We start from the raw sequence: 13,826 nt of genomic DNA, 5'->3' as shown, positions 1-13,826 counted from the left end.
ATAAAATTGAGATGGGGCTCAGAGGGAGCTTCTCAAGCAGTGCAAAGTCTACTGCATTTTAATCTTGAAATTGGGTATAATTTATTATTTTATATTTCTGTGTTATATATATATAATGATATATAATCTTATATATTACATGACAGTATCAATAATGTATGTAACTATATCTTCATGTAAAGGAATATATATTATTTGTTTAAAATATTTCAAATAATAAAAAAATATAGGGAGGGTTGATAATAAAAACCACAGTGAGGCCAGGGTCGTACAAATAAAGCAGTACCAGTATCCATCTATTATGCTGAGGCAGATTTCACATTTATACTCACCACCGCAAGCCTTTTATAAAAAGCAACTCTAATAACGGCTTTTAGTGACTTTCTTTCAGGAAAAAATTAAATTTTCTATTTGTTTGCAAAATGCTTAGGTCCACCAAAAATTAATTTCTGGTTTATCTATTATTTGCATGCTTTCTAAGTATTTAATGTCTTCTTTTCCTTAATTAATAGCAAGGAAGCATAAAAATTATGTCAAATATTATAACTTGTTTCCTTTATTTCTTCCTTAATTTTTTGGACCAGTACACGTACTTTTTGTGCATATGTGGTCAACATAAGAAGTTGACTGAGCTAATTCCTGTGTTAAGGTACAAGTAAAATTTCACAATATCAAATCCTCATTTGTCTGAAATAAGTTTTGTTGTTCTAAAAATTGCTTTCAGCCATTAGCTAGGGACTAAAGATCTATTTACAGTACTTTGTGGAAATATTTCTGGTTATAAAGATCAAAAGGTCAAAATCTATACAATTTCATTCACTTTTGATTTTGAGAAATCTTTAAATTGTGTTATCTTTTTAGGCAAGAAAAAAACATATATACTAGTCATTTCTCATTATAGTAATTTTTTTCTTACTTGAAATCTGGGCATAAGATCTAACAACTGAACTGAATATCCAAAACCCAGAAAATCTAAGATTTATGGTTGCATATAAAACCTGTATAGTTCACTCATAAGAATGAGATTAACCTGTAGTGTGACAAAGGGGCCTTTACATTGATGTACGTGGTAAAGATCCTAAAGCCTAACGTCTTGTGTTTCTGGACCAGTCCCTGGTCATTCCTGGTTACAAATTGGCAGATAATGTTCTGCTAAATTATTTTTGTTTCAGTGATAAAAGCAACAGTGCCTGTGTACTGCCATCCAGTTGGCCACATGAGAATGAGGTCACCACAGGTGACCAGTTTAGTTTTATATGTTCAGAAAACTGATTTTTCAATTCATCTTTATGGTGAGATAGGGGGATATTTATTCCTTGTTCCTGAATGTTCCTATCTGCTATCCAGGGTGTCTCTTTTCTCACATTAAGGTGTGTAGAAAGCCAGATTAGGAATTAGAAGGTGTTAATGGTCAAAGAGTTAAGCAAAGGGTCTCAGGTTGTTTTGTAGGCAATTTCGTACAGTCCACACTAGTGATTATTTCTCCTCCCCGACAAGAAATGGAATTCTCTCTATTTTAGGTAATAATGCATTTCTTTCTATGCATCTCTTTTTTTCTCAACTCTTATTAATCACAACTTACTTATACATGTTACATTTTCCCATATTAAATTTGTCTTCTGTTAGGTTTTAAAATCAGTGTGTTTATTTTGGGGCAAACACCTTAGACTTTTGATGAAAAATTCAGGAAGGATCCATTTTACCAAGGACATGATTATCCATCTTCTCTTGGCTGGGTCATTAACTGAGTTAAATTAACTCTTTTAAGTGAGAATATTTTCATTATTACTTTACAAAGGGCAACATAACTAATAATCATTTGCAAGCTCATTGGTTCATAGTTGTGAACTTCTTAACATCGAGCACAATAGATCATTGTATCTGCCAAATCTCAGTGGCCTGAACTACAAAGGTTCTTTTCTTTCTTAGCTTACACGCCTATTGTGTGTCAGGTAGGGAGTCTGCATTGTGTCCTCACTCTCAACCCAAGGGGATGTAGCAGTTGCTACCTGGAATTTTACCAGTCACTCTGAACAGAGGGAAGATGGAGTTCTGGCCTCGCTGGTGTTGAATGGGCCATTAACTGCTCTGCCGTGGAAGTGACAGAATATTACAGTTGACCACCCAGGACAAATCACTTGGCCCCACCTAACCACAAGGGGGCCAAGCATTGCAGTCCTACCATGCGATCAGAAATGAAGAGAACTAGAGCGATCGGGCAAACACCACTGACGACTCTCCTAATCATTTGTATGAAGTTGCCGTCATCCCTCATGTTGGCCTATCTCTGTCTGGAAGGAGTAGAAACCTCAGGTTGTATCAAACAATGTCAAAGACTACCACGGTCATGTTTTAGATTCCCATTTTTTTTCATAAATACTCTTTTCTACACTCCTGTTATTCAAAAACAGAAATCAATATCTTCATCCATATCTAGGAGCATTTCTCTGAAGTTCCCCTTAACTTCTTTGGACTTCAGTTTGCTTCAGCAGGAAACTAAAGATTCAGACTAAAGCTTCTCTTCTCAGTTTTAAAGTTTCATGACTACATTGTCACATTATTAAATTGTGACATTTATAGTAATCAATTATGTAGTCATTTATAACGTGCTTTTAGCACATTTAAAAAATATGCTACCATTGCTCAGCATTTAGAGCCCACAATATCAAATTGAAATAGTGAGGAATCTCACTTACATTTAACCTCAGAATGAATGGAAACTATAATGAATGAGCTATAAGCTGTGCTGGACTACTGCTGCTTACTCTCAGATCTGTTCTCCTCTTTCTTCTACTCGCCTTTATATAATAGGAAACTACATTTCCCAGGATCCCTTATCCTTTAGCTTCGGAGTCAGTGCAACCAATCAAATGTATTCTTGGTTCCACAGAAGGAAAGAAACCAGAGTATTTCTTCCTCCTCACTCAGCCTCCTTGTGGTGTCTCTAGCACCAGCAGCAACTGCACTTCTCCAGGCCTGCTTAGATATCACCACATATCTGTCAGAATGGCTATCATCAAAAAGTCTACAAATAACAAATGTTGGCAAGGATGTGAAGAAAATAGAACCCTCCTACACTGTTGATGGGAATATAAATCAGTACAGCCACTATGGAAAACAGCATGGAGGTTCCTCAAAACACTAAAAATAGAACTACCACATGATTCAGCAATTCCACTCCTGGGAATATATCCAGAAAAAAAAACGAAACCACTATCAAAAAGATAATGCACCCCAGTGTTCATAGCAACACTTTTCTCTTTTCAATGGATGAGGTCAGTAGGATAAATGGAAAGTACAGTGGACCAGAGCGGGAAAAATTTAAATATTAGTCCCTCTTCTTCCTCTCTCTAGTTACATGATTCCAAGCAAAGTACTTCACTTCCTGTATTTCTTTTTCCTTATTTATGAAATAAGAATTTTGTGCTGCTGCTATGCAACAACATGAATGAGTCTCAGACATATCACGTTCAGTGAAGGAAGCCAGTCACAAAAAAGTAGGTACAGGAAAGTTTCATGTAGATAGAGCTAATCTATGAAAACATACATCAGAATAATGCTTGTCTTGGTGGGGGAGAGGGGGAGAGTTGAAACAAGGCAGTTTTCCAAGGTGATGACAGTGTCTCCATGGTGACAGGGCTATTGTTTACATGGGTGTATATATTTGTTAAAACTTATCAAACAGTGCACTTGATCACATTTTACTGTATGTGGTCATACCTCCCTATAAAAGGAAACGGGGTGCTGAGAAAGACAATTAGTTAATTAAACAAAAATGGGGCTTGAATTATATGTCTCTAAGATCTCTTTGAGCTCTGAAATTTGGTTCTTTTCTATTGAAGAATCTGGATGAAATAAAGGAAAAAAGGAAGGGAGAGACAGAATGTTAATGGGCTTAAAAAATTCCAAAGTCATTCTACAAACACATATTTTAAAACTTTTGTTAGAGAGTTCATGCTGGCTTATTAAGAGAACAGACAGTGGAAACCAATTGCTTAGATTTTAAACCCAGATCCATGAGTGATTAGCTCTGGAAACTTGAGCAAATAACTGAAGCCCCTATTGCTGAGTTTCAACATGTGTATTACAAGAGTGAATGCTGGTATCTACCAGGTGGATCACTGTGAGGCTTAGATGAAAGAATGCATATATAGTTTTTAGCAGAGTGCTGAGCATATGGTAAATGCTTAATAAGTTATGATGATGGTGATGACAAACCTTCCCAGAAATTTCTTCATATGAACTGGCAGATAGATCTATTGAATCCATCACTTTTTTATACAAGTATGTCATATTATGGATACCATTTTGCAGACTTTTAGAAATTTAGTATACCTATGCCTTTTTCCATGTTAACATATAAAGCTCTGCTTGGTGATGGAATCATTACATGGATAGACCGTGATATACTTAACTCTTCTCCTGTTGATTAACATTTAGGATCTGTTGGGTTTTTTATTATTGTAAATAACACTGAGATGAACATTCTTAAATGCAATATTTGAAGGATATACTTTCTAAAACAGAAAGAATTCCTAACCATTTTACTGTCAGTTAACTTTTTTATCTTAAGACTAATTCTGTCCATTAGGCTTCTTAGCTTTTTTTTTTATTGTATCTTCGATTCCTAAGTCAGGCAGGCAGTTGATAAAATACAAAGGAATGATTGTATCTTTTATACTCTCCAATTTCTACAGTGAAGCAATGGAAAATAAATCATAATTCTGAAAGAAATATATAGAAGCAAGTAAATGCCATGCCACTGTCTTAGGGTAGGAACTATATCTGGCGTGCTGGGCAAATGTGAAAAACCAGCCTCAGTCAGCATTCGGAGTGGAGATGAGGTCCTCAGGACTGTCAGAGGGAAAGGTGAATGGGATTGAGGTTTCTAAAATTTAATTTTGAAATTAGAGTAGGAAACCTCTTTGAAAATTCTATTTAGTTGCTATAAATATGAAGGCGAGTAACATCAAGCCAGCTCATCCTAAAGCAACTCAAGAGTACAAGGCCCTCTGGCATTTTTTTTCTCTGGAGAAAAAGACCATGAAGTCATTCTGCCTTATTAAGAAACCTAGTGGGAATAGAGAAAAGTTTTAATAAGCTTATAGCTACTCTGACAGTTGAGTAGTAAATACTAAGCATTACTTCATAGGAATGAGTAACTATAACACCTTCACAGGCTGTTTCTATAACATATGGACTGTTAAGTGCTTGAGAAATAATTTGTTTGTTTTTGCAGCTCATAGTTTAACGTAATGAAGCACTATTGAGTTGAATAACTAGACAAGAAACTCCTTAGTTATGGGGAATTATATACTGAATTAATGAATTGCAAATTGTAAGCCAATCCAACTCCTATAAATATTATGGAAAGAAGTAGCAGCCCTACCTACACAAATTTTCAAGGCAAAATTATTCTGTGACGAGAAAAAGATTTAGAGCATAATTAAGGTTCCTAAAATATAAGTACTTAAGAAGAAACTTACCATATGTTTAAAATTATCCGAGACTGCATTTATGATCTGTGATAAGTATATATTTTCTGGAATGCAGAAAACCTCTTTAAAGGTTTTCTGTTTTATTTTTATGGCATTATTGTGCAGTTCACCTCTCACAATTCATAATGGGCTTTAAAAATTCAAAAAATAAAATAAAGATTTTTATTCTATGCCTGTGATAGTTATTTCACTTCACATAGAAAACACTAACTCATTGGTAAAAATACAAATAACTTAAAATGACCGATTTAATAAGCTGTTCTCTCAGAACATTTTGTTAACACGCATCTATGATACAGCACAGAGTTTTATTCAAGTCTGAATGTTAATTAGGGAAATGATGGTCTTGGGAAGGTCTTCAATCTCTGTATCCATGAGATCACTAAGAAAAATCTGTAATCTTATGGATCATTTTTTAAAACTGGTTTAGAATCCAGAAAAATAGGCACAACGCATAATTAGGGGAGAGCAATGAATCTGCAGTCAGAACCCTTGGAATCCAAACTGGCTGCATCTCAAAACAGTTATGTAACCCTGGGCAAGTTCTGAACATCTGTGAGTCTGTGTCTTCATCTCTCAAAGATGTAAAATAAGAATTTGCCTTCTTCAAAACGTCAGGCTTAAGGATGAGAGTAGCTAGTGCAAGTGAAGATGTTTTAAAAACTGCTCATTGGATTAGCAAAAGCATTATGTAAAAAAGAAAAAGAAAAACAAAGGGTTTCATAGTCAATAATCATCGAGGAAAACTTAGGTTAATGTGAATGTGGGACAGAGAGAGATGGAGATTTCTCAAAGACTAAAGAGGGAATGGATTCTGCCTGTAACCTCAATTGACCTTGGAACCCTCCCTGCCCCCTTTGTAAATGAAACATGTGGCGAACACCATGAGGAAAGGTAATGCCGGGGACAAGGAGGCTGCGGTGGCTTTATAGTTGGGGGTTAAAGTGCACAGTACAGAAGGCTCAGTGGAGCAAAGCTGCTGCAGAATTGATGGGACTTCTAGCTTCTGGAGGGTGTGTCTGGCTGAATGTTTCCTGTTTGCTTCCTGTAAATGTCTTTTTTTTTTTGGCATTGTCCAAAATATTGTTTTATTCTTTAATGGAAAAAAGCCATTAATATTCAAATGAAAGGATCACATTAAAAAACCTGTATGTAAGAAACAGCCTCCAAGAACATTCAAGCAACAGTCAGAGGGAGAGAAAAACGCTTCGAGAGCCCATCAGTTTTCTTCAAAATATTACTTGACAGAACACAACCCAATGCTCCGGCTACGACAGTTCATAGAATTTTTCATTGTTTTCTTGAGACGCAGAGTTCATTGTTGCAGTGTTTTCAAATGACCAATCAAGCGTTACTTCTTGGTTAAAAAGGCCACTGGTAGATTCATCTGATTGGAAAGAATGTTCCTTCACTGCTGGAAAATCCGCTCCCAAGAAAAGAAAACTGAAGTCTGTGCGGAGCCTCTCACAACTCATCTTTCTCCAGGTCGTCCAGCTCCACGTCTTTCAGATCGATGTCGTCTTCCCTGGGCAGCTCGCCGTCCTTGCCGTCCCAGGGCTCTCTGGTGCTGATGGCAGGGAAAGCCCCACCTCCTACAGGTGCTGTAGATCCCAAAAGACAGCTCCCTGAGAAACTCATTAACGCCTTGCTCACTGAACGATCCCTTCAGAAGAGCAAACTTCATCTTGCGTGCGTTAATAGCTGCCATGGCGGGGTAGCCAAATCCTCCAATCCCCAGCGCGCTCTCGAGTTCAGACTGGGCTCCAGCTTCTGTCCACAGCCACCCCCACATTTTCTTTTTGTACTTGTCCGCCAACTTCAGAAGAACTTCCAAATAAGAATTTCTGCCTGCAGCTCCCGTATCAAGAATATGGGGCAGCACAGCCACGATGCAGAGCTGGTGGTCCTCGCACGTCTTCTTGGCGATGTCCTCGTTGATGATCTCAAGCAGCTCAGGAGGCAGGGCGTTATCAGAAAACAAATCCAGGGCCCGGGAAACGATGTCAGATCTCGTCCGCCCCCCATCATAGTCCACAGGAGACTCGCCTTTCTGAAATACCTTGATTGCAGGAAATCCCTTAATCCCGTATCGACTGGCTAGAACCTGATGAACGGTAGCGTCCACAGCTGCAAGGATCACTTTTCCTTTCGTTTGCTCTTTTACCTCCGTAACTGCCACAGCCCATTCTGGCTCCAGATTTTCGCAGTGTCCACACCAAGGAGCATAAAACTCAACCATCCAAACATCTTCACTGTCAAGAACATTCTTATCAAAGGTGTCGTCCGTGAGCTCAATCACATCCTTCTTGCTTGAACTGTCACTTCTACCTAGTTTTCCAGAACTATATCCACCACTCCTGCCCCCAAGCCGATCCTTTACGAGCTGGCGCAGAGAACTGAGAGCAGAGTCTACGATGGCTTCACCAGTTCTGCCACCCTGATAATCTTCTGGTTTGTTTTTATTAGATCCAAAAATCTTAATGGTAGGAAATCCCTGAACACCATATTGGCCTCCCAGGGACTGATGTTTTTCTGCGTCAACTGCACCAACTTTTACAACACCTTTTAACGCAGTTGCTACTTTCTTCCATTCCGGTGTTAACCTCTGGCAGTGGCCACATCATGGAGCATAGAATCCTACAAGCCACAAACTATCACTCTGAATAACTTCTCGGTTGAAATTTGATGGAGTTAATTCGATTACATCATCACTAGAGGAATACAGGCCATTGACTGCTATAAAGAGGGCACAGCTCATCAGACCAAGCACCAGGCGAGCCATGCCGAGCGCCGGCGCCTCCGCGCAGTGCAGCCACCGCCTCACCGACGCCGCGCCCCGTCGCCCCGCGTCCCCTGTAAATGTCTTTAGCATCGAATCAGTGTCAACATAGTTCCCCAAAACCATTCCTCACCTGTGATGACCTCAGTAGGGTCAAAATGGAAGTGCCAGAGGCTTGGCATGTTTTCAACAAAATGTGCCTCTCCATTTTGAGTATGTGCACATCTTGAAAGTTCTTGTCATTAGGAATGCCATCATTCCTGAGTCGTCTAGTCTGACCGACCGAGACACTCGGGTCTCATGGAAGAAACTCCCTGAAGAAGTTATTTTTTCTACCCGGGACTTGTTTTCTTTATTTGTAAAATGAAGGAAATGAAGAGACCTGCAAGATCTCTCCTGTATCTAAAATTCTCTACCAGCTCAGCAGAGCATCCTCTCTGAGGCCCCACCTGGGTATGTCATAGCACTTAAAGTCACCACTACCTCCCTCATCTAAATAAGCCATTAAAGTCTAGAGTATTATTGCCAGAAGACTTACTTATATGAAAGGTACAGCATTTACATGGGCACAAAGACCATTTAATCTTTCTCCTAAGTATTGGTTAGTTTCTTAGGTCATATCATCGTCACTGTGTCAGATGCTGAAATAAAACAAACTATGGTATGAACTAAACACCTGATCAAGACCCAGCCCATGGATATATTTGCTCAAGTAAACAGACCATTTCAAAGACTTGGTCCTAGAGTTCGATATGCATGGTAGGCAGGACAAATTGGAAGATACCTGCTAATAAAGTAACATAAAATTAAAAAGCTCCACATATGTTTTGGGTATTTTATCAGCTATTGATATTCCTGTAACGGACATTGTAAAATGTCAACTTGAAATCATGCCTAGCTTCTGAAATATGATTCCTATGGAATATTGATTCGCATTCTGGGACTTGAAGAGCAGCCTTCCCCTGGTCATTCCTTCAGAAGACAACAAATACTTTCTGTGTGTCAGGCACTGGACTAAGAGAAAAGATGGACGTGAGAATTAGAAAATGACCTTGTGACTCTGTCTTGGTTCCCATATTAGTAAAGCAGCAAGTATGTGCCTAGCAAAGATACTGACAGCGACCTCCCCCTAACCCCGCCAATAAAACATCTACGTGCTTCAAAAACACAGGGCCCTAAATAAAGTTCTAACTTAAAAAAATATTGTGTGAAATAGCATATTATAAAAAAGCACAGCCAAAATATCATGATTTCTAAAACTCCACGCTTAAAAACTAAAAAGCCCAACTAAAAAATCAGAACAAAGAGAGAATGACTACAAAAATGTAGTCATTTCACCTTCCACAAGATATATTGGTAGAAAGTGTTTGATTTTGTTTTTTAATTTTAATACATGTATTAATTCTTAGGTCTCGCCTATGAATGATATACCATCTTGAACCAAAGACCTCGGTTTCCCTTTATAAAACAAAATTAAAACAGAGACGCTACGGTCAAGTGGAGCTTTTAGAAATGAACACTCCCAGGTGTGGTTTCACAACCTAGGGCTTCCCTTTTTCGCACAGTATATGAGTCTTTCCACAATTATTATTTGGAGGGAAAGAGGGTGGTAAAGTAAATAAGTACACCTAAAAAGAACACATGCAGAATTTTTTTTTTTTTTTTTTTTTTTTTGCCTCTCTGCTGAATGTTGAACTCATTAAAAGAACAAGAAGCATTTCATGGATTACTGATAACAGTACCTCTGTCACAGACAGGAGGCCAGATTGGCGCTGTCAAAGGAGCCATTGTGCACCTTAGCGAATGTGAGATATTTATCCTCAAAACCGATCCGCCTCCTGCCAAAGACATGTAGACATAATGAATACACAAAAGCAACCTTTTATTTTTTTTTTTCCTGGAGCCACGCTTAAAAACAAGTTATTAGGATATTCATCATCCGCTGCAAACAGCATTCCAGGAGAAAAGAGCAAAACCAACAGAAATATGTGCACCATCAGTATGCTTGCACAGTTCACCGTGCATTACAATGCAGTTAGAAACTAATATTGCTGAAGCTAAATTTTGAATTCGTTTTTCATTTTCATTAAAGTCCTGACAAATTGGAGATAGTTGAATTCAGATTCTCATCTACGGATGCTGAATTACTAAATTGGATTAAAATCTGTTAGCCTTAGACAGTCTTGTAAAGAGTGGGCCTTTTGACCCCTTCATCCCAAAGATGGGGAGTAAGGCCTAGAACTCCTAGGTAATGGAAGTAGCAGACAAGAATGTAGACCTGAGCTCCAAGTTCAGCTCAAGTTCAGTTTCCTTTACACTGTGCTATTTTGTCTCTCTACCCAGATAGACCCTGGGAAGGGCTACATTTCCATAGTTTGGCAACTGTCTTGAAATTTAGATCTCCTGGTGGAATGTGTCCCCTTCATGCTGAATGCCTCAGTTTTGCCTGCTACAGTATTTTATTTATTCTTTAGAACTCTTTATGCTCATAAACATGCCCATTAGTTTTACAAATTACCACATTACTCATAAATGAGTTGTCCTCCTAATATAGCACATAACTTATTGTTGCATTTTATTGGGCCATTTATAATAAAATTATGGAAAGTGTTAAATAACCCTTAGAGAAAAAACATATTTATCATTTTAGCAAAGGCATAAGTGTTGCATTTTCCTCTTAGGTATTTGTAGTAAATTTATATTCAGAATATTATGCTATTTCTCTAAGAGGACTCCTGGCTTTGTATTTGGGCCCATGCCTCTTGTTTTTCCTCTTCACTAGGTTTCTTATAAAAGTTAAAGCCACTTATGGTGTTCTTATTTTCATAGTCTAATGAAAAATGATTTTCTTCTTCCAAATCACATGAGGTCTGTTTAATTTGTTCTTTAAGTTAGCAATTAAAGTTCAGCGCCAAAGCCTGAAATCACCTCTTCCCCTTGTCACCTACTCTTAAGAGAAACATTGGCACTAACACGTGTGACCTGCAAAATAGCAGCTGCCTCCCGTAAAATCTAACAGTGTTTTCCTCCAAAATAAGAAATGTGTAGCCACACATCTCAGCTCCCTTTTAGAGTCATTGAAATAGTACATATCTAGCTGAAATCAAAGATGCCCTAATCATGGGACTCCCACAAAATTTCTTCTCTTTCTTCTTAGCATTTGCAGAACTTTCTGATGAGGCCACCAAGAGCCATAGGAGGGATTAGCCTCATCAAATGAAAGCTAATATGCAAAGAAAAAAAAAAAAGTTAAGGCACACAGAATTAATTATATCTGAGATTTGACTTACACAGTAGATGATTAAATATGTGCATTTGAATGAGCCCCTGAAGGTAGTCTAGTTACTTTAAATAATTGTCCAGGGTCTTTTGGCTAAAGTGACTTTCCCCGGGTAGCTTGCTTTTGTTATCTTAATTTTTCAGTGTCTTAATTTTGTGCTTTCTCCATGCCCTACCTTCAGTTTAATTCAGGAAGCATTTACAGAAAACAAAATATGCAGAGGGCAGTCCTAGAGCTTGCAGGGGAATGGAAAATTGAAAAGGTGGGGCCCATCTGCCCCCTCGGGGCTGTCTCTCTAATGCAAGAGACAAATTCACATGGTTAATGCATTAGCCCCTATACCAATAACTCCAGTCCAAACACAGATTCCCATCATGTATTTTTGTTATAGTAGGAATTTATTAAATCAGGTGCTGAGTTAGCAAGAATAGAGTTAGGAAAAAAAGTCTTCGCGTTCAGAACAGCAAGAAAACCAGACAAACAGCTAATTTCCAATACAGCGTGGTGAGCACCAAGGCACCCCCAACTTGGGATGCTTCAGGAGCACCAGGAGAGAACTTGGGGCTTCCTGGAAGAGTTGAGTCCTGGAAAATTCTAAGTTAGTCAGACAACATCAGAAGTCAAGGCAGTTTCCTGGCAGAAGGATAGCACCTCTAAGCTGTAGTTGTTTCTAATATTTTGAATGTCTTGGAGAAATTAAATTTCAAAAATGATTTAGGAAATGGATATAGAGTCACCAAATATTTTTATTGCCATTTAAGATCATCTTTAAAACAACCAGCTACTCTAACCATCATTATTTTAAAGGAAAGAATGTTTTAACACCAAGATCATAGAAAAAGGAATAATCTTAGAACAAAGGACAATCCTTTAACCTGAATAAGTTTAACATCAGTTTTTTTCCATTTTCCATTACCAGTCATCTTCGTCATACCTAGCATTGTTCTTAGACCCGCTGCTGTGAACCACTGCATTGGCATATGGAGTCTCTGGGGAAATGCAAGCAATTTCTAGAGAGTAGAGTACAGAGAGGTGATGAGAGGTGAGGCGTGTGTGCACAGAATACACACGAAGGACTTTAAAGACTGTACTAAGGAACCTGTTTGTTCTTTTTAATTCTAAATGCACTGGGGAGCGATGCAGTGAAGGACTTTTCCAGACTATGCACCACGAGAGTGTGTTTCAGAAGGATCACCTGGGCAGCACTGGAGCTGACTTTTAAAAACACAGTAAGAATTAGCTAGACCAAAAACACTAATAATGAAAGAGGCCAACCTACTAGGTAGGGAGAAAATAGGAGGAAATGAGCAGATTCAAAGTGAGAAATTAGAGTGGCCATATTGGGCAAGTAAATACGTTGAGATGTATGGACACTTAGGAGATTTGAGTTACACCATTAAGACGCAATGATTGCCTTTGGAAGAAAGGAGAAAAAGGGGAAATCATGAAAAAAATCCTCATATAACAATTGAGTTAATAGATGGGAATGCCTCAGTTCACTCTAGTAGCAATCCCAAAAAGAAGAGCATTTGAGGAGAGCTGAGGGGAGTTAGGGGTTGATTTTAGATTTGCTGGATTTGAAATATCTGTAGGATGTCTACATGGTATCTAGCAATTGACGATGTGATGCCAAGATCTTTTCCCCAGAAAGACATCAGTTCAGAAGTCAGCGAGAGGTGATCCTGGAATCCAGAGGTGTAGATGTGGATACTCTGTTGTTGTTGAGAACAGAACGCAGAGGGACATCCTGTCAAGCAGGAACAGTTGGAGAACAGTCAGGGAATTTGTGACAATTGCTACAATTGCTATAATGCAAGCAAAGTGCAATGGAAATACAGACGTGTGAGAGACTCTCAAAGAGCTGCACGTGAGCTGAGCTTCAAAGAGTGAGGTCTGCAGGGGCACCTAAAAGGAAGAAATTCTTTCCCAGCAGAGGCAAGGAGAAAAAACTGACTTTCTTTTTACCCCGAAACAGTGGTTCTGGAAGACTTGTTAAAGTACAGAGTTGAGGGAAGGGGTGATAGAGGAACCACACCAAGTTTTTTATTTAGTATGTCTAGGGTGGACAAGAAATTGCATTGCTAACAAGTTCTCTGGTGATGATGATGCTTTTGGTCCCTGGACCGCACTTTGAAAAGCACTTCCCTCTTAAAAACAGTGTGGTTGCCAAGGGGTGGGGGGAAGGGAAGGACTTGGAGTTTGGGATTAGTAGATGCAAACTATTATATATAGGCTGAATAAACAACAAGGTCTTACTGTGTAGCACAGG

At 38.6% G+C, this 13,826-nt stretch overlaps 2 protein-coding genes across 2 annotated transcripts in view; one reads left to right on the top strand and one right to left on the bottom strand.

The window, feature by feature from the left end:
* GPC6 (glypican 6) overlaps positions 1–13,826 on the top strand; it is a 1,066,366-nt gene that overhangs the window by 801,212 nt on the left and 251,328 nt on the right. The gene's annotated exons all lie outside the window — the stretch shown is intronic.
* LOC130835809 (protein disulfide-isomerase A6-like) lies at positions 6,843–8,329 on the bottom strand. The gene is given in 2 exon segments (XM_057707664.1): positions 6,843–7,110; positions 7,112–8,329. Coding segments are annotated over 2 exon segments (1,317 nt in total). The 5' UTR covers positions 8,281–8,329; the 3' UTR covers positions 6,843–6,962.

The sequence above is a fragment of the Hippopotamus amphibius genome, chromosome 14, assembly GCF_030028045.1.
Source record: "Hippopotamus amphibius kiboko isolate mHipAmp2 chromosome 14, mHipAmp2.hap2, whole genome shotgun sequence".
NCBI classification, from domain to species: domain Eukaryota; kingdom Metazoa; phylum Chordata; class Mammalia; order Artiodactyla; family Hippopotamidae; genus Hippopotamus; species Hippopotamus amphibius.
This window is presented reverse-complemented; position numbering and strand designations above follow the sequence as displayed.